Below are 27,659 nucleotides of genomic sequence, written 5' to 3' on the forward strand. Positions count from 1 at the left end.
TGTAAATACATACACATATCGGTATGTTGTATAAATATTGCAAATCAAGACCTTTATTCACTACTTATTACCAAAAATCGTAGTTCTATCTCCGGTAATCATGCATTCATATGTCCCGCCACGAACTTCCGGGGAACTATTGACTCTCCCTGAACCACGTGACGATCAAGCATTTTGGACTTCCGCTGTCGTAACTCTTCTATCTATATGGCGCTGGACTCTCCTCTTGTAGGCCTCTCGTCAGGCAGGTGCAGCTCATCAGGCACTGGATCCTGCAAACACACACACACAGAGCCGACGGCACCCCTCGTGGTGTGGAGAGGTTGTCACACAGAGAAGATGCAATACTATACCTTCTTTCTAAGTATTACCCTAACCCATTTTTTAGGGTTTTAATTAGAAGTCTTAAAAAAAAGTCTTAAGAAATTACTTTTTACTCCAAATATTTGACTTCACTGAACGTTGTTTTCCTGAATTATGACATTTTAATAATTTGTTTAAAAAGTATTTGAAAGGTACTTTTTCTGCAGAATTATTATGATGAAAAATGTTTCAGTTTAATCAACTTCCTTCCTTGAGATATTTAAACGTTACAACGTCAAAATATTAAAACCTCCAAAATGCTCTTAGAGATTCAACTCTGCCTCTAATTATCACAAATAATTTCCTGACATTATAAGATTATTTTTGTGGAATATTACAACATTTATGTTCCTAAAAAATACATTTATGTTCCTCTAAAATATTATAATTTTATATTTATTAATAAAAAATGTTTTCTATAAAATACCTTTTTTTCCAAATATGTATTTTTTTTTTTTTGGATTATATAATTATTAGGACTGTGTTCCTTTCTTTCCTTTTCTTTAACGTGCAGGAAAGGATTCTTTATGCAGTATTTTCTGATTGATGGAGCCACACAAAGATCACCTTTTACTCTGACTGTTTTTAATAATAATCATATTTTGATAAATGATGACTTTCTACCGTTACCGTACTTCTGTAATTTAAATAATTTCCTTTCTCTTTGAATCGTACGCTGACCCCCTGCTGTTTCTCCTTGAAGTTTCCTCTGCAGTATTATCATCACTGAGCTCCACACACACACTTCCCATCTGCTAATGAAATAACTGTTCTGCATTATTAATGAACGGTTAAATCACAGCTTTATGTCCAAACAATACTTGAGTAAATGCACTTTCCACCACTGCTAACGTCTTGTTTTATCTTGAGTGCCTTTAGATTGACTTGAAACATGTTTTATGGCTAACCAATCGATGCTGCACGTTGTAAAAGTTAGTAAGCTTTGATTCGTTGGGGCCGAAAATGTATTTACAGTAAAGTCAAAGCAAGAACTTGTGACGTTTTAGGAGTATTTCTGAGCGTATTGGTGCAAAAGCAATATTTTCACTTCTTATTCCTCCCAGTTGTGCATATGTATGTTTTGATAAAAGCTTCATGTGCAATGTGAGCTCTTCTTTGTCAAGGAAAACGAAAAGAAGACTGAACTAAAGCAGCACTAATGACACAGACAACACACAGCTGGAGTATTAATACTTTTTTATATTAACATTTTCAATTGGGATTATTACAAAAAAGATTCTTAAAAAATGACTTCTTTGTGTTTGACTTTTCATGCAGAAATATCACGACTTTTTCAATCAAATATTAAAGAATTATCGCAATTTCTTTCTCGTTTAATCATCGAAAATGAACTACTTTATTTCTCTAAAAAAAATGTCCCCTAAATATTCTCAAAACATTATAATTATTATAATATTTGGGGAAATATTACAATAACTACAATTTGACTCATAACGTTGTGGTTTTATTTCAACTAATCACACAGACAACACACACAATGTCACGGTTGAGTGCAGCAGACAGGACCCAAATGCAGATTTCCAAGAATATTCCTTTAATCCAAGGTAACAAAGTAGACCACAGAACACTACCCTGTGACACAGTCTAAGGCAAACAATGAACCAACAATGACAGACAGAAAAACCAGAACTAAAATACACACAAGACCAATCACACAAACAAGACACAGGTGAGGAGGGAGGAGAAAACACAGGGGCACCAGGTGAACACAATCGGGCAATCAGGCAGGAGGGAACACAGAGACAGGAAGCAACAGGCAAGACGGGGGGGTGAACACTTTTCAAAACAAAACAGGAAACCAAAGACAGAAAAAGACAAGACAAAACACAACACAGACAGATCGTGACAGTACCCCCCCCTCAAGGGACGGATCCCAGACGTCCCAAAAAGTCCAAAAAATTCCAGCAGGGTGGCTGGAGGGGGTCCGGAGGAGGGACGCACAACCAGGACCAACAGGGTGGGTGGAGGGGGTCCGGAGGACGGGCCCGGAAGGGGTCCCGGGCGGACGGCCCGGGGGCAAGGCAGAGTCCAAAAAGGGGCGAAGGCCACAGCGGGCGAACTCAGGGACACGGGCACGAGAGCGAAGGCAGTGGCCGGAAGAGTCAGGAGGCCGGGCTCGAGGGCGAAGACCGCGGCACTCAGGGAGCCGGGCTCGAAGGTCAAGACGGAACAGCTCCGGAGGACGAGCAGAAAGGCGCCGACAGGACAGCTCCGGAGGCCGGGCAGGAAAGCGCAGACGGGACAGCTCCGGAGGCCGGGCAGGAAGGCGTCGACGGGACAGCTCCGGAGGCCTGGCAGGAAGGCGTCGACAGGACAGCTCCGGAGGCCGGGCAGGAAGGCGCCGAAGGGACAGCTCCGAAGGCCAGGCAGGAAGGCGTCGACAGGACAGCTCCGGAGGACGGGCAGGACCCAGCATCAACCGGACAGGAACCGGAGCCGACCGGACAGGCGCAGACGGGACCCCGAACAAGACACGGGCCGGTGTCAATGGGACCCCGGATGTAGCAAGGGCTGGCGCCGACTGGACCCCCAACGGAACAGGACACAGAGCCGGCAGAACCCCCGGCGGGACAGGTGTCGGCGGGACCCCCAACAGGACAGGATCTGGTGTTGGCAGGAAACCCGGCGGAGCAGTACTCGGCGGGACCCCCAACGGGACAGGACATGGGGTTGGCAGGACCCACAGCGGAACAGGTGTCGGCAGGACCCCCAACGATACTGGACGTGGAGTTGGCAGGACCCTCAGCGGAACCCCCAACGGCACAGGACATAGGGTTGGCAAGACCCCCGGCAGAAGAGTAGTCGGCGGGACCCCCAATGGGACAGGACATGGAGTTGGCAAGACCCCCAGCAGGAGAGTTGTCGGCGGGACCCCCAACGGGACAGGACATGGGGTTGGCAGGACCCACAGCGGAACAGGTGTCGGCAGGACCCCCAACGATACTGGACGTGGAGTTGGCAGGACCCTCAGCGGAACCCCCAACGGCACAGGACATAGGGTTGGCAAGACCCCCGGCAGAAGAGTAGTCGGCGGGACCCCCAATGGGACAGGACATGGAGTTGGCAAGACCCCCGGCAGGAGAGTTGTCGGCGGGACCCCCAACGGGACAGGACATAGGATTGGCAAGACCCCCGGCAGAAGAGTAGTCGGCGGGACCCCCAATGGGACAGGACACGGAGTTGGCAAGACCCCTGGCAGGAGAGTAGTCGGCGGGACCCCCAACGGGACAGGACATAGGATTGGCAAGACCCCCGGCAGAAGAGTAGTCGGCGGGACCTCCAACGGCACAGGACATAGGGTTGGCAGGACCCCCGGCAGAAGAGTAGTCGACGGGACCCCCAATGGGACAGGACATGGAGTTGGCAAGACCCCCGGCAGGAGAGTTGTCGGCGGGAACTCCAACGGCACAGGACATAGGGTTGGCAGGACCCCCGGCAGAAGAGTAGTTGGCGGGACCCCCAATGGGACAGGACATGGAGTTGGCAAGACCCCCGGCAGGAGAGCAGTCGGCGGGACCTCCAACGGCACAGGACATAGGGTTGGCAGGACCCCCGGCAGAAGAGTAGTCGGTGGGACCTCCAACGGGACAGGACATAGGATTGGCAGGACCCCCGGCAGAAGAGTAGTCGGCGGGACCCCCAATGGGACAGGACATAGGATTGGCAGGACCCCCAGCAGGAGAGTATTCAGCAGGACCTCCAACGGCACAGGACATAGGGTTGGCAGGACCCCCGGCAGAAGAGCAGTCGGCGGGACCCCCAACGGGACAGGACACGGAGTTGGCAAGACCCCCGGCAGGAGAGCAGTCGGCGGGACGTCCAACGGCACAGGACATAGGGTTGGCAGGACCCCCGGCAGAAGAGTAGTCGGCGGGACCCCCAACGGGACAGGACATGGAGTTGGCAAGACCCCCGGCAGGAGAGTAGTCGGCGGGACCTCCAACGGCACAGGACATAGGGTTGGCAGGACCCCCGGCAGAAGAGTAGTCGGCGGGACCCCCAATGGGACAGGACATGGAGTTGGCAAGACCCCCGGCAGGAGAGTTGTCGGCGGGAACTCCAACGGCACAGGACATAGGGTTGGCAAGACCCCCGGCAGAAGAGTTGAGACCTTAGCAGCAAGGTTTGACATGTGTAGAGCCAAGGACCGACTGGTTTCAGCCAAGGCTCGCATCATCTGCTCATGTTGGCCCAGAAAACCTCCCTGATGAGAAATGGCGTGCTGGACCGGAACAGAGGCCGGAACCATGGCTGCTGGGGCCGGAACCATGGCTGCTGGGGCCAGAACTGGGGCTGGAACCATGGCTGTGTGGGCCGGTTCTGGAGCCGGAACCATGGCTGCTGGGGCCTGTACTGGAGCCCAAAGCAAGGCTTCTGGGGCTCGGGCTGCTAGCCTGGACTTGCGACTCCTTCTCTTAGGAGCCTTTTGGAGGCTCCGTGGACCTCCAAAAGCCAGACGAGTGCCCGAGAACGGCTCCTGGACAGGAGCAGGAAATGGGGAAGAAGCAGGGGTTGACTCCAGACGGAACACACCGAGATGTATGGTGTCAGGTTGGGAGTTGGGAGGCAGGAGGCTAGCATGCCTGGGGCTAGCAGGCCGGGAATCACACGTCGAAAGGAAATCCAAAATCCAGTCAGGTAAGAACTTAACTAGAGATGGATCCACTGTTGCCACCTGGTGAGCCTCTGCCAGAGCAGCCTCTCTCTGCTGAACACTGGACGCTCCCCTCCACCTACCATAGCAGCAAGCCAAAGAAAAGGTAACATTTTGTAAATCCACCTCAAATAGATCTGCTGGGCCCATTTCTGGTTGGTTCATTCTGTCACGGTTGAGTGCAGCAGACAGGACCCAAATGCAGATTTCCAAGAATATTCCTTTAATCCAAGGTAACAAAGTAGACCACAGAACACTACCCTGTGACACAGTCTAAGGCAAACAATGAACCAACAATGACAGACAGAAAAACCAGAACTAAAATACACACAAGACCAATCACACAAACAAGACACAGGTGAGGAGGGAGGAGAAAACACAGGGGCACCAGGTGAACACAATCGGGCAATCAGGCAGGAGGGAACACAGAGACAGGAAGCAACAGGCAAGACGGGGGGGTGAACACTTTTCAAAACAAAACAGGAAACCAAAGACAGAAAAAGACAAGACAAAACACAACACAGACAGATCGTGACACACAAAGGCAGCAGGTGGACGTTTTTTATATGTTATATACAACATTTAGAAAGAAAAAGAAATGCACTTCACAATACTTTTGTCTGGGTCATAAATCAAACGTACTTACATACCAAACTGTACTTTCTTAGACACACTATTATTCCCACTTACAGACAACATCATACTAGAATATAATACTCTAGTAGTGTATGCAAGATAGAACACTTTGTGTGTGAGAAAGAATGATAGTGTTTGTGAGAGAGGAATTGTAGTATGCATGAGGGTATAGTAGTGTGTGTGAGAGAGGAATTGTAGTATGTATGAGGGTATAGTAGTGTGTGTGAGAGAATGATAGTGTATGTGAGAGAGGAATTGTAGTATGTATGTATGAGTTGGTTATAGTAGTGTGTGTGAGAGAGGAATTGTAGTACGTTATGAGGGGTTATAGTAGGTGTTGTGAGAGATGAATTTTAGTATGTATGAGGGTTATAGTAGATGTGTGTGAGATGAATTGATAGTGTATGTGAGAGAGAGACATTTGTAGATATGTATGAGGGTATAGTAGTGTGTTGTGAGAGCGGAATTGTAGTATGTGATGAGGGTTATAGTAGTGTGTGTTGAGAAGAGGAATTGTAGTATTGTATGAGGGTTAATAGTGTGTGTGTGAGAGAATGATAGTGTATGTGCGAGTAGGACTTGTCGTATTGTATTGAGTGTATAGTAGTGTGTGAGTGAGAGGAGGAATTGTAGTACTTCATGAGGGTTATAGTAGTGTGTGTGAGAGAGGAATTGTAGTATGTATGAGGGTATAGTAGTGTGTGTGAGAGAATGATAGTGTATGTGAGAGAGGAATTGTAGTATGCATGAGGGTATAGTAGTGTGTGAGAGAGAATGATAGTGTATGTGAGAGAGGAATTGTAGTATGCATGAGGGTATAGTGTGTGTGGGAGAGAATGATAGTGTATGTGAGAGAGGAATTGTAGTATGTATGAGGGTATAGTAGTGTGTGTGTGAGAGAGAATGATAGTGTATGTGAGAGACAATGCTTGTGTTTTTGAGAGCTTACAACAGTTTATGTGAGAGGACATTGTACTGGTTGTGAGAGAGTATACTTTAAAAGGAAGTCAGGTTGATCCAACAGGAAGCCAGTTTAAATATTCATTCTTTGACTGGTTCACAGCCTTGAAAACAAAGCCTGAAGCTGCTCAGAGCACTGCTAGCTAAATTTGAGCTGCAATAAGAACTTTTGTTAACACTTTATATTAAAGGTGGGGTAGGTAATTTTGAGAAACCGGCTCGAGATCGCTAGAATTTGAAAATACACAACCGGAGAAAACCTGCCACTTCCTTACAGAGCCCCTCCTCCAACACACACGAACGTGCACATGACCAATGAGGGCACGAGATAAGTTTGTGCACAGATGGAAGGCTGACAGGCAGGTAGGCCATCCAGTTATTTTACCCGGGCCGGCTAAAATGATTGGTCATGCTTTTTACAGTGCTACAGCTTCCACAGATGAAATTTTCTTATGGATTTTTTGTCAAAGCACTAAAGATATTCATTGCTATCGGGATGTTAAGAGCATTCCATGGAATATAACAAAAAGTGTATCTCGAGCCGGTTTCTCAAACTTACCTACCCCACTTTTAAGGTACACAAACTCACCATCAACTAGTTGTTAATTAACATGCTTATTAGCAGTATATTGGCTCTTTATTAGTCATTATAAAACACTTATTAATGCCTTATTCTACATGACCATATTCTACAAGTAATAAGCCATTAGTTGATTGTTTTTCCTCAATAACCCTCTAAATGGTGCTTATTTATTGCAAGTAAGGAAGTTGTTTGGTCTTAATATGCTCAATATGGGCCTAACAAGGCAGTAGTACCACATGAATAGTAATTCCCATAATACATATGATCTATCCTTATGTAACAAGACATGAAACTATAAGTGTTGATTAAGTCTAAATAACTCAAAATTAGGTATTTCTATCGAAGAATATGTTCCCTATTTTAAAGTGAAGTCTTGTTCATAACCAATAAGCTAGTTTGACTCAAATTGACCTGAACAGGTTCCCTATTCTAAAGTTGCCTCCTCTTCACACTTTGTAAATACATTATAGCACGCAACTACTGAAATTATCCTCAACAGCACATGAACAAAGTAGGCACACGTTGAAATATCTGTTTTATTAAACCACTAAAGAGAGGTTCAGACACATACCAAAACATGATAAAATGAATAAATGAGAATCGTATAGTGTTGTTGATCTGTAATATTACAGTGTTACATTGATTTGTTTGTCCTTCTCGGTCCATGCACTACGCATTTCAGTGGTTTTGTGTTAGAAAAGAAAGCAACCAATCAGATCTTGTTCTGGGTCTCTGGGTAGAATATCATTCAACCAAGGTATTCTATATCCTTGATAGGGGCGGCGGTGGGGGGTGTGTGTGTCTACAGAAGGTCCAGTTGTGATAGACACGGTTCGCCACTGGTGTAAGTACATACAAGCAGGTCACACAGTATGATCACAAATAGATAAACTCTGTTAAAAATCAGTTTTTATTAAAAAGTACAGGCTGCATATGTGTTCTCAGCCTTGGAGAAACTTGAATAGATTTTATTACATTTTATTTATATAATTAAATCGATTTTTTGTTTGTTTTATCTGAGTGTTCCAGGGTATTCTCTGAATACCTTGAAGGCCCTGACGGTTTGCCACTGACTTACACAATAGGTGTAATGTTTTCTCTATGTGTTGTACTGTCTCAGTGTGAACATAGATTAAACAGCCAGCCAAACTCTTTTGAGAGCCAGGGAATGAGCCGCCATGCTCCTTTATTGAATTATTTGCAGTCCACTGACATTCAAACGGAGTGAAACTATAAAAAAAGAAGATACAAGGCACTTAATGATCTCATACATACAAGTGTAACATACACAGATTAACACTTAGGACCGCTAAGTGTAAACAAGGTAAATATAGCTAATGCTAGCTGTAGCATATCCCTCCGAAATATGGTCATAGACTTTACTGATGATTTAGAATTTATTGAAACTCCAGAGTCAACGTAAGAGCTATAAAGACACAAAAATAACAAATACATTTAGGCCCAATCCGTATTAGAATCACTTGAGCATACTACCAAAAGTTAACTGTGAACAGACAGCAAAGCTACAAAACAGCTTATAAACGAATTAGGACACAACCTACCATTTTATATTATAGTAAATACCAACCTTGTGCCTCTTCGGGGGGTGCTAACATTTAAACATACATTTTATTCTTTACTTTCTCCGTCTTTATATGTAAAAGATATTTCTTTTCGCAGTCATGTTGTTTCCATAGCAACAACAACTTCCTGTCAACAGTGTAAACTCGCCTTCAAAATAAAAGCATCTAAATAAAACATGCTAGCGCGAATGCTAACGCTAGCGCGAATGCTAACGCATTTTCTCATTGAGTTTATACATCTCCAAATGTCATCACATAAACACAATACATGTACACTAATCCTTACAGTGTAAGTAGTCATCATTGCTTTCTGACGGACTTGACCCTTTTACTCTTCAGGTTGCATTGGGAAAATTAGTAGCATTCTACTGCCTTTCTTGGGCGGTGTCCGTCAAACGAAAAACGTAGAGCCAATCAGGAACTGAGAATTTAGTCCAACTTCCTTTTCAATCAAACTCACTTCCTTTTCAATCATACTCTCTCACACTCATAACTATTCTTATGCACACACCCTATCATTCTGTTTTATACACATACCTATAGTCATTCACATGAACTATTATTACCTCTTATAAGCTATCATTCGGCCTTTCATTCACTGCTATTCTGTTTTACATATATGACTATTGTTATTAACATGAAATACTATTCCCTCTAATATAGGTTATTATTCTGTCTTACATACATTGTTTACCGATTACACACATACTACTATCCTCTTTCACATACACTATTATAATGTTCTATTAGATTATAGTTGTTTGTGAAAGACGATAGTGGTGTGTGTACGAGAGTATGATGCTGCGTTTAAGAGATTTTGTTTTTGTGTGTGAGAGAGAATAGTTATTTATGTATGATAGTATGATAGTAAATTAAGGAAGGAATGACAGTACGTTAAAGACGGTATGATACTGTGTGTTAAAGAATCTGGTGGTGTACATGTGAGATTCTGATATTGTTTGTAAGACCAAGTATGAGTTGTGAGCTAGACGGCCTCTCATATTTTTCTGTGTGTGTGCAGGTGGCCATTTTTTATAGTTTATATTAGGGCTGTCAAGTTAACGCTTTAACCCTGGATATATAATATGTTATATATGGAATAACAAGGCTATAAGAAAACCATGGGCGTAGGAAGCATCCTCAATGTGGGTGGGATAATTTGACGGGCAGGTGGTGGACCTCACATCCTCTAGGGGGGATTTCTTTTTAAATGTTGAAGTTAAATGCATTAATCTGGTGCATTTTGAGAGCAAAATTAGGGACTAAATCTATGGATACATCTCTCAACAACACCCATGTGAAACAGTACTGTAAACAGACTTACTTATTCTTTATGCATATTTTACATATCATTCCCCTTTTAAACTGTATTTTTGTTTTACAGTCCTGTAGTATGAGTTGGAATTATTTCATACCTGTTATTCTCTTATTTTGTATAATGATCATATAAAAGGTGTGCCTTGGAAATACTTGTTTACATGAGATAACTTAGACTAAAGTTAACGATCTAAACACTCAGAGAGTCCTTTACCTCCCTGAGCTGACGTTATAAGATTTGTCTGACAGGAGAGAGCTCTCCTCCTCCTTGTTGTAGAAACAACTCCTTTGTGTACGTTAGCGCTCTCTCGTGCGCTCTCTCGCTCGCTCACACAAAATGCGCTCGTGCCACATACACAGCCGAGCTTGATTGACACACAAAGACCCAAAATAACTTTTAATACTGTATCCTATTCTTTTCGATGACTTTATTGTATGATCATATGACAGATGAACAGATCGCCACTGGGCTTACAACTAAAGACACAGCTACGCAAAAAACGCAGCATGTGTACAGCAAATGTGTACGGCTCTGAAAATCTGCCTTGGTACAAAGTAGCAGTGAAAACATGGTACGGAATTTCATTGATTTGGGCATTCTCACAATAAGCAAGTGGAATGGATTTGATAATGAAGCACTGACACAGCGCTCTACAAAGAGCGGCGAGTGGATAGACCGATTCACGGACTTTCCACATGGTAAAAGTGGGGGGGTCTAAACTAATCATTTTAAAAGGTGGGGGGGGGACTTATCCCACCCTCATATAATGGCTGTGACGCCCATGGTTGAAACACAGCATAGTAAAACAATTCTTCATAGTTCAATAAACGACAAGAAAGTCCCCTCAGATGTTAAGACCTTTATAGATGCATGCAGAAAAATATAACATTTTAAAAGGTTAAGATACACAAGGAGGTAAAAGGTATGATAATAACAAATGAAATACAGTGTTACGTTCCCTCCTAAACTAGAGGTACAAAGGGAAGTAACAACATATAAAAATAACCGGGAGAGAGGAAACTGATTTGGCTGAATTTGTAGTTAATGTTTACTTTTTTGAAAAGGAAGAAGGCTCACCAGCCAATTTACAAAACAAACTTAAGATGAACTGAGAACAACTTTCTCCTAAAAGAAAGTGACTGAAGTACTCAATGCACAAAGATAAACTGGAGCACATCTCCTAACAATGAACAAGTTAAACAAACAGGTCTCACACAGAGACATCACACTACACATGCTGCCACGTCACACATGCAGCCCAGAGGAGAAGGATTATGAAAACTAAATTATGATTTCTCTCAGAAAGATAAGACACAAGACAAGTGAATAGATTCAACAATATAAAACCCTATCAAATAAAGTGAACATATAGGTACAACAGAAATACAAATACTAATTAATAGTAATAAAAACGTCATAATTCTAATTAAGGTTAAACGATTAAAATGTAAAATAAAATAACATAAAAATAAATGTTTTTATTGAAACTGTTAAAAAAACTAATATAAGATAAAAGTAAGTGAATAATAAAGACTAAAAAACCATTTAAAGTTGGGGGTTGCAAATAATAAGCCAATCTAAAGAGATTTGTCTTTAGCTGGCGTTTAACGAGGCTAGCAGTTGAGATATAATAAAAAAAAAGGGAACAACAAGGCTATAAGAAATCAATGGTTGAAACACAGCATAGTTAAACATTTATTTATAGATCAGGAACCATTACAAACATGAATTAAATTGGGAGAAACAGCATCTCTGTGGCCTTGTGTTGGCATAGCGTGAACGCTGGTTACATTATATTACATTACATGTCACTTGTTAGACGCTTTTATCCAAAGCGACTTACATACTCAATATTAAAAACTAACAAATTACATAACATAACATAACAAATTGCTCCTGTGGGCAATCCCCACAGGAGCAATTTGGGGTGAAGTGTTAGAACATAAACAACTGTTATTCAGACTTCAATTCAGAAAGACTCTTAAAATATATCAATACAGCTTTCAGGACATCAGGAGGAGGAAACAGCTAGCTTGGCTCTCATAGTTGTTCAAAACGATACAGTGTGAATGCACTTGTGGAGTTTAAGGTGAATATTTTGAGGAAAAGTTTTCCCACACTCTTCACAGCTGTACGGTTTTTCTCCCGTGTGAATACGTAGATGTTTTTTGAGAGCACCTGATGAAGTGAATGTTTTCCCACACTCTTCACACCAGTACGGTTTCTCTCCTGTGTGAACACGATGATGGTCTGTGAGTCTACTTGAGGTCGCGAACATTTTCCCACACTCTTCACACCAATATGGTTTTTCTCCTGTGTGAACACGGTGATGATTTGTGCGAGCATTTAATGTTCTGAACATTTTCCCACACTCTACACAGCTGTACGGTTTTTCTCCTGTGTGAATACGTTGATGTTTTTTGAGTTCACTTGATGTTCTGAACATTTTCCCACACTCTTCACAGCTGTACGGTTGTTCTCCCGTGTGAATACGTTGATGGGCTTTGAGATGATGTGATTGAGTGAATTTTTTCCCACACTCTTCACAGCTGTACGGTTTTTCTCCAGTGTGAATACGTTGATGTGATTTGAGAGAACCTGATCTAGTGAATGTTTTCCCACACTCTTCTCACCGGTACGGTTTTTCTCCAGTATGAATACGCAGGTGGCGCTTTAAATGTCCAGATGTTGAAAAGGATTTGTCACATTGCTGACAGCTGTGACGTCTCTCTCTTCCTTTCGGTTTCTAAAACAGACGGACAGAGAAAGAGAGAAAGTAAATCATAAAGCATAAATACATATACAGTTAACACAATAAAAACTTGCTTAATACAAACCTTCAGTTAACAAAATACTTTTTTTACTAACTGTTTGTGTTTATTATATTTGTATTATATTTGATGCAGTAATACAGCAACGTTCTAACCAAAGTAAACAGCAACGTTCTTTATTGGGAATGAGATGTCTCTAAATCTTTTAACTAAATAAACTACCCAGTAATAAAACTTGTATAGCCTTTTTTTTAATCATTAGGTTTTAAAAGTTGTAAAATGCGCTAACAGCTGAATCCAGATGTATTTTCTCTCTCCATTCATTCTACTGAGCTGAGTGAGGGAGATTGGAGGCGGGGCTTAAGGGAAAACTCAACTGCGCATGCTCTATGCTCTCGACAGCAAGGCATGATGGGTAATTTGTGACATTTTGCTCTCGAGAATGTCAGGCCATTTTGTCTTCATGTGCCAATGAGCAGCTCTCATAACAATGAACGAGGCCTCCGATGCAGTATCCAGGTCTTATTAAACATCCATGAGTGAGACACAGGAGAGCTGGAGCTTGATGGCAAACATATTTTCTTTTTATTTATTCTACTAATTCATCCAAAAAATAAAAAAGTATAATTCATACACACAAAGATAAACAAAATGAGTAGAAGCGGGAGGGCTGAAGCATAGCTTATGGGAAGTAGCCCTCCCGTGAATCATCCTAATATAACATTGGCATTATTGCGTGAAAAACGTGTAGAAATTAAGGAGTACAAAGAAATAAAGAAAAACTAGTGAAAAAATAAAATTGAAGTTAGGGAAAAAAAAAAATAAAAATGCATATATATATATGAAAACTAGATATAGGGTCATTTTCTGCACATGTCAATAGCAGTTGACTAACTTTTTTGAAAAGGAAAATACTATATATAAAAATATATATATGTACACATGTACTTGGCAAATAAATAATAATAAATGCATATATTAATATATGCATATAAACATTGTGGACACTTATTTACAAGTGATTTTCTTTACATTCATATGTTCACACATACACAAAATATACACAAGCACCAGGTGTATAAGTACACAAATGCACTCATATACACCAATACAAATATTGATTCTGGGAATACCCAATATTTGTTAGCTGGAGTAATCTGCAAATATATCTTTTTTTGAACTTAGTTTTTAATTGTTGATGACAAGTGATACTTGAAAGGTCTGGGTGAAGTCCATTCCACGTTCTAACTCCGATTATGGATAAGCCGTGTGATTTGATGGTTGTTCTACAGCAGTGGTTCTCAAACTTTTTTCAATAATGTACCCCCTTTGAAAAAAGAATTCAGCCAAGTACCCCCTGATCAGCGCAAAAACTATTTGTTAAGGAAAAAATGCCTATATAAAGAGGTACAGTACAGTGCTGCACCACCAGTGTCTGATTTATTAAAACAACAACATTGTAACTGAGAAACACTTAAATGCTACATTTCAAATGTTTACAATCCATCACTAAATCCATTAGACGACATTAGTTGCATTGAACTGATCTTTTTAATAAGTTGTAGGCCTACTTACAATTTAGTGAGAAACATGGGCTTGTGCTTCACTGAGGATCTTTGTCATTCTCCGTGACAGGGAGGCAAACTGCAGTTATTACACTTCACGTTTTGAAATATGTGTAACTCTGTTAATATAAAACCCACACTGCTCAAACTTCGTTACTTTTCCTAAAATTGGTATATTTCACACTCGGACACTCCACTCAACGGTCCGCTGTGACGGACCGTTGAGTGGAGCAAAATTAAATACACTAATGGCGCATTTCCACTACAGTGTGGGGCATGTTTTTGGTTGCGTTTCCACTAGGCGTAGTACCGACTATTTCACAGTTTTTCTGGCCCCATAAAATCGAGGTTCTTAGCGGGCCAACAACCAGGCTGAGTTAGGCTGCGTATGCTAAACTAGAGAGAGAGAGAATCGCTGGCAAGGGGGCTACAACTACAACAAAATGAACATATTTGACCGTGATTTAATTGTAATACACGTTTCAAAATGATGCCGAAGTAACAACATACTGATACCGGTTAGTAAAAACCATGAATTAATGCTTTGTCAAGTCTGCAGACAGACGGCAGGAGAAAAACCTTTTAAAATGCGTGTTTTCTAAATGGAGATTGGCTAAGCTAACGCAGTATATGCTCCGACCGTCCCCACTCACAACAACGGCCTATACAGACATAAATAAAGCAGCGACTGTATTCACCATGACACAGGCAGTCTGTGGTTTGTACTTGTTTAACTTTTGTCTAGTTTCTGAACAGATATGAGGAGCTGTGAGCTCTGAGTGCTAACAGCTAACGGCTGTGTTGTTTTTCTGGGGATTGCATTGAAGATGACGTCACGGCTCCGCCTACACTGCGTTACTATAGATACTGCCCCAGCTACTAAACTGTAATGGAAACGCAGCATAAAGTGAGCCTGGCCTAACTATACCGTATTGCATTGACAGATTTGTTACAGATTTGTTACTGTTCAGCTTCAAGTTGAAGGACTGTTTGTAGATGTTGTTTTATACTTTTATATGTATTGGGTCTTTATGGTCCATGTGTTAAATTAATACACAGAACTGTTCCTGAAAATTGTGTTCACTCATAAGTGATGGTTAAAATACACACAGATATTTCTCAAGGCCCTAGCACTGTTTTTAAGGTATTTTTTTTTATTTAAAAGAGTTATTTGCTATACTATATATATTTTGAGTTTTCTATATTGTCCCTTAATAAAACAGTGATTTGCATTTAAATTGTCAGTGTTAAAGTGCTTTTGAATGTTTACTCAATGTTAACTTAGGGATTTTGAGTTACAGTTATCTGAAAATATTCATGTAATCGGTTTTCAAAAAATGTTTTAAGTACTCTACATTCAGTCAGTTTTGAGTACTAATCAATTGACGTTTTTAATTCATATCGCATTTTATACAGCGAAAAGTTTTTTAGTTAGAGATAATACAAATATTCAAGTTAAATATATTTGATTTTCATTTGTACTGTGCTAACAAAATAGCTAGTTGAAAAGATATGAACATTTTTAAGTCAACAATACTTGATCTTTATACGTACAGTGTTAACACAAATGATTAGTTAAAAGAAACTTAATATAATGTTTCTTTAACTTACAAACAATATGTTTGTGTCCCTTGAAAATTACTACTAAATAGAACTCAATTGATAAGATTATACTTTAACTTAGAACATTTCAGTTAAGGTATAAGTATTACTCAAAAACTTCTATGTAATCAGTTTCAAAGAAATGTTTGAGTTCTATTAACTTGTCAGGTTTTACAGTGTACTAAGCCGAGCGAGGCCCTGCAGTGGAAATGCGCCATAAGAGTTAGACCTAACACACTTAGCTAGTTTATGGAACTAGCTAAACATATATTTATTTTTTACTGTCGGGTCACTTATTACAGGTTCAGCGAGCTGCACGAGACTGACGGGCTGTCAGGAGAGGGAGAAGAAAAGAGAGCACCCCGTTTATTTTTTCCATTTTATTATCCAGATTTACTGTAAAGCTACTAATAGTAGTTAACCTACTATTAGTAGTTTGTTTAAATGCATGAAAAACCTTTTAAAATGCGTGTTTTCTAAATGGAGATCGGTTAAGCTAACGCAGTATATGCTCCGACCGTCCACACTCACAACAACGGCCTATACAGACATAAATAAAGCAGCGACTGTATTCACCATGACACAGGCAGTCTGTGGTTTGTACTTGTTTAACTTTTGTCTAGTTTCTGAACGGATATGAGGAGCTGTGAGCTCTGAGTGCTAACAGCTAACGGCTGTGTTGTTTTTCTGGGGTTCTCATTGAAGATGACGTCACGGCTCCGCCTACACTGCGTTACTATAGTTACTGCCCCAGCTACTAAACTGTGATGGAAACGCAGCATAAAGTGAGCCTGGCCTAACTATACCGTACTAAGCCGAGCGAGGCCCTGCAATGGAAATGCGCCATAAGAGTTAGACCTAACACACTTAGCTAGTTTATGGAACTAGCTAAACATATATTTATTCTTTACTGTCGGGTCACTTATTACAGGTTCAGCGAGCTGCACGAGATTTTATTATCCAGAATTACTGTAAACCTTTGAATAAAGTAGTTAACTATTAGTAGTTTGTTTAAATGCATTACTTATGTTGTTTTTTTCATTAAAATAAACAAAATCTCCCGTTTTTGACAGTTTAGTTTGTACATAATTGATATGGTTCTTCAGGTTGAGTTTTTCGTCAACAAGCAGTCCTAAAAATGTACATGCATCAACTTTTTCTATCTCGGTATTGCAAATACGTATAATGCAGTAATTTGTACTCTCAGACTTTGTATTGAATAATATGTAATTTGTTTTGGCCACATTAAGGGATAATTTATTATGAAGTTACAGTCCGAGAATTGACAAAAACATGTGCTGCAGACACGAGGTGACACAGCGGTTGCCGACCAACTCTGAAGATCTCTCCTCCAGTCCCATGTATTTAGCTCTGAGAGAATAATCAACACGCTGCGTAACATCTTGCACTATTTCTATTCTATTCTATTTTATTTGTATTTACTTGCGCATCTTAAAACATTCTCTTGCACTGTTTTATCTGTTCTATGTCCTATATATATATGTTGCACTGTTGGAGGAGCCTGTGACTTCAGTTTTTCATTGCCTTATCTACACTGTAACTAATGTGAAAATGACAATAAAGCCTCGAAACTTGAAACAAGATCAAACAAAGCACTAAAACACCTCTATCAGCTGAGGCCAACAGGCAGGAATAGGGAGATAAAACACAGAGAGCAGCCCAAGGTCGCAGGCCTGTGCTCAGTGAGGGCAGACTGATAAACTGGGTCAGAGTTATGGGCCTCGCTAAATACCCACCAGCAACTTCATGTCGTCACCAGTGAAGTCAGTGGGTCGTTTACCCTATAGAGTGGTGCAGGGATGAAGTATTTACCCGGAAGTAAGCTGCTGGTTCCCTCGACAAAAAAGCAATGGGATTTCTCCATAGGATTTTGGAAAACAGCTCGAAATAAGGTCTGTGGAAAACGAACCTGTTTGATAAATGCACGTTTTGTTCAGCCGGATAATCTCCACATGTCTACCCTACTTTTATAATTTTCGAATCATAAATCTAATGGCCAGAAGCAACATGCTAACGTTATGCTATAAAGGAACTACAGCCGAGTCCAGCAGCACGACTTCAACGTCACGCCAACTTCAGATCCATATTCAAACATACAGATTCTAAATGGTACGAGTTGAAGCGTTTGTTTGAACAGTTTGCAGGAGGCAGGTACTTGCTTTCAAGCAGAACAGCGCAAACAAACTTAGAGTGTTTACGTGTTTGGCGTAATGACAAACAACGTCCTCGACAACTTCTGTCCTATTCAGCCATTTGTTAACAACCATCGTTTTTCAGACACAGAAACTCTTCAAAAATCACCAGTGGGGTCATTGCTGATGTATTTAATGTCGTAGAACAAAACGTGATCCGTCTCTTCAATGTGTGTCAACCACAGACCTTATTTTCAGATATTTTCCCAAATCCTATGGAGAAATCCCATTGGCTCGAGGGAACAGGAAGTGGTAAAATGCTGACTCACTTCCGGGTTTTAGGACTCGTTACTGCACCACTCTATTGTACAGTTTATTAGGCAAGGCAAGGCAATTTTATTTATATATTACTTTTCAGCACGTGGAGATTCAAAGTGCTTTACAAAATAAAAACAAAAGACATTTAAGAACAAATACAGCATAAATACATTATTAAATGGCATTTAAAAACAGCCATAAAAAGCAAAGATAATGAAATAAAATAAATAAATAAACACAGCAGGTACAGAATACATGACTAAAAGGCATACTGTAGTGTGAGTATGAGCAGCTCAATTAAAAGCAGCGGCAGATGCGTTTTTAGTCTGGATTTGAAAATAGGAAGTGTTTCAGCGAACGTACACAATTTGGGCAGTTTGTTCCAGATTGTTGGGGCATAATAACTCAAAGCTGCTTTTCCATGTTTAGTTGTTATTCTCGGAACAGAGAGCAGACCCGACCCAGAAGACCTGAGACTCCTGGATGCTTCATAGTGATGGAGGAGGTCGTCTATATACCTCGGTCCTAAGCCATTTAGTGATTTAAAAACTAGCAGTAGTATTTTAAAATCAATTCTTTGGCAGACTGGAAGCCAGTGTAATGATCTCAGAACCGGAGTGATGTGATCCACTTTTCTAGTGTCAGTGAGAACTCGAGCAGCAGCGTTCTGAATCAGCTGCAGCTTTCTGATCGATTTTTTAGTGAGCCCTGTGAATACACTATTGCAGTAGTCGAGTCTACTGAAAATAAAAGCATGGACAAGTTTTTCTAAATCCTGTTGCGACATTAGTTTTTTAATCCTTGATATATTCTTCAGGTGGTAGTATGCAGACCTAATAACTGTTGTAATGTGACTGTTAAAATTCAGGTCTGAGTCCATCACTACACCCAGATTTCATGCTTTGTGACTTACTTTATAGTCTGCCGACTGAAGCTCTGTGATTACTTTTAATCGGTCCTTCTTTGCTCCAAACACAATGATCTCAGTTTTTTGTTTGTTCAATTGGAGAAAGTTCTGAGTCATCCAGTCAGTGATGTGCTCAATGCACTTGCTCAGTGTTCTAATCGGAGAGTAGTCTCCCGGTGTAATTTTTAAATAAATCTGGGTGTCGTCTGCATAGATGTGATAGCTTAGATTGCTCTTTTTAATAATTTCAGCCAGAGGTAGCATAAAAATATTAAAAAGCAAAGGTCCTAAGATGGAGCCTTGAGGAATCCCGCATGACATATTTATCAGGGTTGATTTGTAATTGCCTATTGAGACAAAGTTTGTTCTGTCCTTTAAGTAGGAACTAAACCAGTTTAGAGCTGTTGCTGAGACTCCCACCCAGTTTTCAAGACGGTCTAGCAATATGTTGTGGTCAACAGTATCAAAGGCAGCGCTGAGATCTAATAATACTAACACTGATATTCTGCCACTGTCTGTGTTCAAATGGATGTCATGTAAGACCTTAACAAGTGAAGTCTCAGTGCTGTGGTTAGGTCGAAAGCCTGACTGAAACACATCAAAACCGTCAGTTAAAAACATGAAATCACTCAACTGTTGAAAAACAGCTTTTTCAATCAATTTGCTTAAAAAAGGAAGGTTTGATATTGGCCTGTAGTTATTCATTATGGTTGCGTTTAGGTTATGCTTTTTTAGGAGCGGTTTAATTATTGCAGTTTTCAGGGCCTGTGGAAATACACCTGATTGAAGAGACTTGTTTACTATGTGTAGTATATCTGAGGCCAAGCAATGAAAAACAGTTTTGAAATATCCTGTCGGGATGATGTCGAGGCTACAGGAGGAGGATTTCAGATGTTGGATAATGTCTTCCAGGTCTTTAGCATTTATCAGACGGAATTGTGACATGGTGTCTGAATTGGCTTTAGGTGAACACAGGGACAGTACATTTGCTGTACCTGATACAGAGGTACTGACTGCCTGTCTAATTTGCATGATTTTGTCAGTGAAGAAGGAGGCAAAATCATTGCAGGCCCTGGTGGATAGAAATTCTGAGGCTATCGACACTGGGGGGTTTGTTAGTCTGTTGACGGTAGCAAACAAGGTACGTGAGTTGTTTTTATTTTTGGTAATGATGTCAGAGAAGAACGATTGTCGTGCCTTTTTTATTTCCTGAGTTTCTCTTTATATATTTCCAAGTAAACTTGGAGATTTGTTTTTCTCCACCTGCGTTCAGCTTTTCTGCACTCAGTTTTTGCTGTTCTCACAGTCATGGCTTTTCTCCATGGAGATATTTTCTTGCCAGATACTTCCTTTATATTAATGGGAGCGATGGTATCCATGACATTTGTTATTTTAGAATTGAAATGATCAACTAGCTCATTTACTGAGAAGTTAGCATGGGCAATTGAGGGAGTAAAGATATGAGCAAACATTTCTTGTGCATTTTCAGTTAAGTGACGTCTAGTGGTTACCTCTTTCTTAACAATTGTATGGACGGTAATAGAGCTCTCAAAGAAAGCACAGGAATGATCAGAGAGTGCAACATCAGTCACCACAAGCGTAGAGATGTTCAGACCCTTTGAGTTGATTCTATAAGAACAGCGGTGCTGTTGTTTTGGTCTAACCAAGTTTCAGTTAAAAACATAAAATCCAGGTTGTACTTGGTGATAAAATCATTGATTAAAAATTATTTACCTGCTAAAGACCTGACATTTAATAAAGCCAGTTTAAGTGTGTTTGACATACCACCACTCTGACTGTTAATGACAGAACGTGGAGCACGTAGAATCACTGCAACATTTGATACATTCAGACGGAAGCCCTTGGATCCTCTGTTCTCAGTCCGAGTCACCAGCCTGTGTAAGCAGGCCACAACACAAATGGGACGCTGCACTGGCATAGAAGCCTCTGGTCGTTGGGTGGTGCCAGAGAGCGAGACGGCAGGCGTGGAAACAGTGGCCTGGGATGACACCGCTGGAGAGGGGGGTGTATCAACGTGGCGCGGGAAAAGTCAGGGAGACGTCTGAACAGCGTGATGCACGTTAGCCGCTAGCATGCGGCTACCAAGCAAAGTAAAGTAAGTTAAGTTAAAAAGGTTTAAAAAGTGTCAACCACCATATTTTTTATTTGTATGTGTTTTAAAAGTCATTACAATTCTAATGTCATTGTTTCCATGTTGTTTGATATGCAGAGTGATCAGTAGAGAGGAACCTAAAACCCTTTAGAGCAGGGGTGTCAAACTCAAATACACAGTGGGCCAAAATTAAAAAATGGGTACTAGTCGAGGGCCGGACTGGTTCAATGTTTATTGCAAAACTTATTGAAATGAACTTATTGCACATATTAAACCTGGAACTAACAAAGCTTAAATTATTGCCTATAAAAACAACATTAAACATTAAATAATCAGTTGCATTCATTTCTTATGGCTCTATCTGCAGCTTTTCCTCAGTCATTTCTTATGATTACATTTCTCAGCTTCAAAAAAACACTTTCCCTCAAAGAAAAAACCAAACATGCCCTGTTGTCGCAAGAAAAAAAGTGCAGAAGGAAACATCCATGTAAACTCAGTGTGCTGCTCTGTGATGCTAGTTCAAGCCAGATACTTGGCATCTCATCTTGGGTGCAAGTTCATCAATGTTTGGGCTCAGGCTCTGAGCTGAGGAAACCCTCAGGATGGAGTGAAGGTGTGCGTGCAATATACCGGCGGGCCAGATCTAATAGTAATTAAAAATTATCCTGCGGGCCGAAATTAAATCCACCAAGGGCCTGATTTGGCCCCCGGGCCTTCCCTTATGAAACAAAAATATATTGTAATATATTGGTAAATATAATACAATATACTGGATCATACATTTCCATATATGGGAAAGTAGTCCTTATATTTTTAAATATATTGCAATATATGCATGGACCATGTATGGCTATATATTGATACATATAAAAAAAATATATTGCAATGAAAACAAAAACTGCACTATACATTTATATGTAATAGTTTTATTGAAACACTCATTTATCTGCTGGTGGACTAACCGGAGAGAATTACAGTGCTTGCCTCGACGGGGAGGGATTGCATTGAATTAAAGCAGCAGGAGCAAACGCTTGCCTCGGGGAGGGAGAAAAAAAGCCACAGCGGAGAATAAACAGAAGGGTAACCATGGTAACCATGCGCGGGAAGTCTTCTTCGCTGCTTTTGTGGCAGACTACAGCGCCACTTACAGGCCTGGCATATGTACTACAGCGTCTCCAGCGCTTTCGAGCGGCAATGGCCGGCCGTGGCCCAACCCCACATTCCCCTGATAGGTGGAGAGTTGGCCCAATAGCCGTAGCGCCACCGTCCTGACGTCAGGACAGTGTTCAAATCTGGATCAGTTTTTATCAGATCCGTTGCAGCCCCTTTTTTAGAGATTTGGGTATGGAGGAAAATAGAGAGGGTTGTGTTTTCTGACACTTGGTGAGTTCCCTGGAACACCGGGGACACATATTCATGTAGAAAAGACGTACAAAAGTGCATTTTGCATGATAGGTCCCCTTTGAGTACCATTTAGAGGTTGAGTATTTCCATTTAATGCTACTTTGTAGTTCAGAGGTAAATTGTGTACTTTTACTCCATGTATTTAATACCTTTAGTTACTTCACAGATCTGAATGAATGATGGTAAATATAATCAAGTGTTAAATCAGACTTTAGTTCCACCTGGAGTAAATCCACAAGCTACCAGTATACAAAGTCATTCAAACTAGCTGCACCTTTACCAGCTTTGAGAACACTTTAATGATCAATCATTATAAAACATAACATATATATTATTCTGAAATGGACCAATCTGCACAATGACTACTTTTACTGTCGCTACTTTCACTATATTTTGATGATAATACTTTTTTACTTTTACTTGAGGAACATTTTGAATGCAGGACTTTTACTGTAACAGAGTATTCCTACACTCTGGTACTTCCAGTGTTTCCCCTATATACATTCAGCAGCGGTGCTGCGCCGCTGCTGAATGTATGTGTGCTGCTGTTATGGGGGGCGCCAGTCAGGTACCAAACATTTTTATACATTAAAATAATAATAGGTGGTGCTCGCGTCATCGCCACGGAGGAGCGAGAGAGCACACCTTTATCTATTTTAATATAGTTGTAAAAAATAAAATAAGAAATCATTCCAATGTGTATAGGACAGTACAAAAAAACAGTTTAAAAGGGGAGTGATTAGTAAAATATGCATAAAAAGAAAGAATACTAACTAGGTAACATAAGATAAAAAAAATGATTTGTTATTGGTTGTGATCATATTCTAAAGATGTTTGAATTATTGAAAAGTATACAGCTCCTTTTCATAGGAGTGTTGAGAGCTGTATCCATAAATTCATTTTGTGCTCAGTGTACCAGATTGATGCATTTCACTTAAGCGGCGTGCGTTGAAGCTTCAACGCTTCTTCCCATTCACTTTGAATGGGGTGACGTCACGCTTTGCCGAACTGCATTGTGGTCGTGTCGCTTCGCTTTGCGCTTCGCGTTGCTCGAGTCAAAAGTTGAGCAATGTTCAACTTTTGAAGCTTCGACGGAAGCGTCAGCCAATCAAATCATATGCCAGTACAAGCTCTAGCCAATCAAACCGCGTGCTTGTGTGTCCGGGGCGGGAGATTAATGTGATTGGTTGTTGGTCAAGTTTCAGACACGCCCACCGGCAAGCTTCAACGCACGCCGCCGTGTGGACGCGGCAGCAGGGGGCGCTACGGAGTCCATTTGGACGGCGGGAGGTTGAGCAGAGCATGGAACAGCCCTTGCCAGTCTGATGACAGGTGTTTCTAGCGATCCAGCGATCTGATACCGGACCTCATTTCACAATGAGCGGCCAACAGGTGAGTTTGTAGATTTTTCTGGTGAAAGAGCCAATGTTAACTCAACTCAACTTAACTCAGTGTATACACTCATTCCTCCACTGATCACTGGTGGGCAAAAGCCACATTTTCATATATAAATATATATAAAGATATATATAATTGGTGTAAGCTAGCTCCTGCAGTCTCCTTGATATCATCCTACTCATAAAACAGTAACTTGTGGAGTTTAACATTTTTCACCAGAAACAACAACAAACTCTTCTGTTGGAATTTTTTCTTTCAGCAAAAGACACAAACACATAATCCCCAAGAGAAGAAAGAAAAAATAAATACAACACAATAAACAAGAAAAAAAGTTATACTTAAATAAAATACAAAAATATACAGATGCTGTCAGCATAATTCAAAAGAGAAAACTCAAAACAAGATAAATTATAAAAAATTATATAAATGGGCATTTAAGTTACAAAGCTGCTAGACAAGAAGCTACATCACATCCAATCATATCTAGCATATAAATCGCCAAAGTCATATCTAGTTCCTTTCTAAAACTGTAATAATTTCCCCCATATTTTATTAAAGATATCAGACTTTCCCTTTAAAGCATAGGTTAATTTCTCTAAGGCCAGACAATGAGAGATATTGAACATGATAGGCCTATTGTTAGTCTGGTATCGGATCGCTAGAAACACCGCTGTCATCAGACTGGCAGGGGCTGTTCCATGCTCTGCTCAACCTCCCGCTGTCCAAATGGACTCAGTAGCGCCCCCTGCTGCCGTGGAGCATGTGTGAGTGTGTATGAGCATGAGCACAACCACGGCGGAATATTACTGCCAAAAGTCACTGGCCGTTTCTCAATCGCGAGGATATTGGCTTCCAAGCCAATATTTCAAGGATGCTACGTCATCGAGTGCCGCCGAAGGACTGTTCCAATCTCCAGCATACTTGGAATTCCACCGAGGCTGCGTTCTTGGTTTGGGGGAAATTTCGAGGCTGCACATGGGTAGACTTCGCGTCCTTAAAATCCCCACAATGCTTTGCGCATGGACCAATTTCCCCAAATCTGTGGCGGAAGATGTAAGGCGGGGCCTCTCATATGACGCACACCTGCACACTTGCTAGCCTGTTCCACTCTTTGTTTTCCGAATGCCAGGAAGTATTCTTGCCTAGCTTCTGAAGCAAGTTGCTCGGCTCGGCTGTGCTACCAAGCAAGCGTACTCGCGATTGAGAAACGGCCACGGTGAGTGAGTGAGTCACGTGACTTTTGGCAGTAATATTCCGCCGTGAGAAGAAAAAGTTTTGTACTTGTAAAACCTATGCTGAATTTGTCTCTGAAACATGATTTATTAGAAAAATGTTATGTGTTTGTTTGATAGATACGTTTTTTATTTGCAAAACTAAATGCATTAGTTTGTAGATGGTGTTTTGTATTTGCAAACCACACTGTGTTTGTTAGTGAATCATAAGGCATTTGTCAAACTTGTTTAGTTTGTTTGTGGAGTTATGGCAGGAAATTAGCTCCATAGTTACCTCTCTCTCTCTCCTCTTCGTCCTGGTCCTTCAGACTTTCTTCTCCTTGAGAAAACACTGCCGTTAAACACACTAATCTCCCTTTAATGCCTTTACTTGTGTTTACCGATCAGCAACGTGGTATAAAAAGCTACGAACAAAGAACGGGAGGCAACAAAAACACGGTTTAACGGATAAATCACCCTCCAAGGATAAACTAGGTCGTTGTATGTGTTTTAAAAGTCTCTTGAACACATTACATTCGGTATAAAATCTGCATCAACGTCTGTTAGCAACGTGTAGCTTCTTCTTCTTCTTCTTCTCTTTTTAATGGCGGATCGCAAACAGCTTTTGGTTGCATACCGCCACCTACTGTACAAGAGTGTGTATCATCATGTCATCCCTCTAATAAACCAGCATATCGAAAACATAAAACTAAGAAACCATAAAATAAATAAAACAAAACAAAAAAAATCATCCATGGTCTATTCTAAACTACTTTTAGATTTTTTTCCCTATCCCAGTTTCCCTCAAAAAGGTGAACAGTGCCTTTCTGGTAGCTCTTTCTCCTTCTCCTTCTGTTCCCAGAATACCAGCTACATCCCACTCCCTCTCTGCCTCTAAAACTTGATCCCTTCATTTTCCTCTTTCATCTCTATAGGTGACACAATGTAATAAAATATGTTCCACATGTTCTTTTACTCCACAGCTCCCACACTTGTCTCTGTCACTTTTCCCCATGACATACAGAGTACCATTCAAAGCCGTGTGATTTATTCTGAGTCTAGCGATCGTGATTTCCTCCCTTCTGTTTCTTTCTTTATAAATATGAATTGTAATTGTCTTTTGTACTTTGTGATATTCTTTGCCTTTCTGGTCTTTCTCCCACCTTTTCTGCCAGATCTCCATGCCTTTCTTCTTAATGACTGCTTTTCCTTCTCCTTCTCCAAGTTGAACTGGTAATGTGATTTCCTTTTGTAGTGCACTTTTTGCTCATTTAGCAGCACACTCGTTCCCTTTCACCCCCTCATGAGCAGGCACCCAGCAGAACTGCAGATCTATGCCGCCTCTGTGGAGTCTTAACAGGCTGTGATTCAGTTCTATGAGAATGTCTTCTCTGGCAGTTGTTGTTGATTGTATGCTTTGTAAACTGGACAATGAATCTGTGCACATCACCACCCTATCTGGTCTGACCTCTTCAACCCACTGTAATCCTATTATTACAGCAAGCATTTCTGCTGTGTACACTGATAAGTTGGTCTGACGCTCTTTTTGATATCGATATTTTAAATTCTGGGATATATATACCAATTCCGACACACTCTTCCTTGTTCTTAGAACCATCTGTGTACATTTTGAGGTAATTGTGATAATTACTCCTGAGGTACAAACTTGTTTTGAATCCTACTTCATTTATTTGCCACTCTCTTTTCTTTTCTACAATACTCACATCTATATTTGCTATTGGAAAAAGCCATGAGGGTGAATCCACTACTGAATGGATTTGATGGTGAAAACTCTAACTCATGCCATATGTCCTTATTTTTCCTTTACTTGTCCATCCAAACCCACGCCCCTGAAACTTGGAATATTCCCAGCACTCCTGTAATGTTTTGTTTGTGACATTACCTTCCCCACTTCCTTTTAACCTGACCCAATAAGCCATATCCATATGGCCCCGTCATCTGCATATAGCGCAGATTTGATGCATCCGTCCAAATTACTAAAAATGTCATTTATCATAACGTTAAATAATATCGGGCTGATTGAACTCCCTTGAGGAATACCATTTTCTATACTGCACTCTTTTGAAACCTCTGCCCCT

The 27,659-nt window shown here is 40.8% G+C and overlaps 1 protein-coding gene across 1 annotated transcript in view; it reads right to left on the bottom strand.

Moving 5' to 3' along the window:
- Positions 1 to 27,659, bottom strand: part of LOC117477333 (zinc finger protein 850-like) — a 195,115-nt gene that overhangs the window by 147,282 nt on the left and 20,174 nt on the right. Inside the window, exon 3 of the mRNA XM_034124015.1 lies at positions 12,332 to 12,716. Coding sequence (XP_033979906.1) covers positions 12,332 to 12,716 — 385 coding nt within the window. The remainder of the gene's footprint in view (positions 1 to 12,331; positions 12,717 to 27,659) is intronic.

The sequence above is a fragment of the Trematomus bernacchii genome, unplaced genomic scaffold, assembly GCF_902827165.1.
Source record: "Trematomus bernacchii unplaced genomic scaffold, fTreBer1.1, whole genome shotgun sequence".
NCBI lineage: Eukaryota > Metazoa > Chordata > Actinopteri > Perciformes > Nototheniidae > Trematomus > Trematomus bernacchii.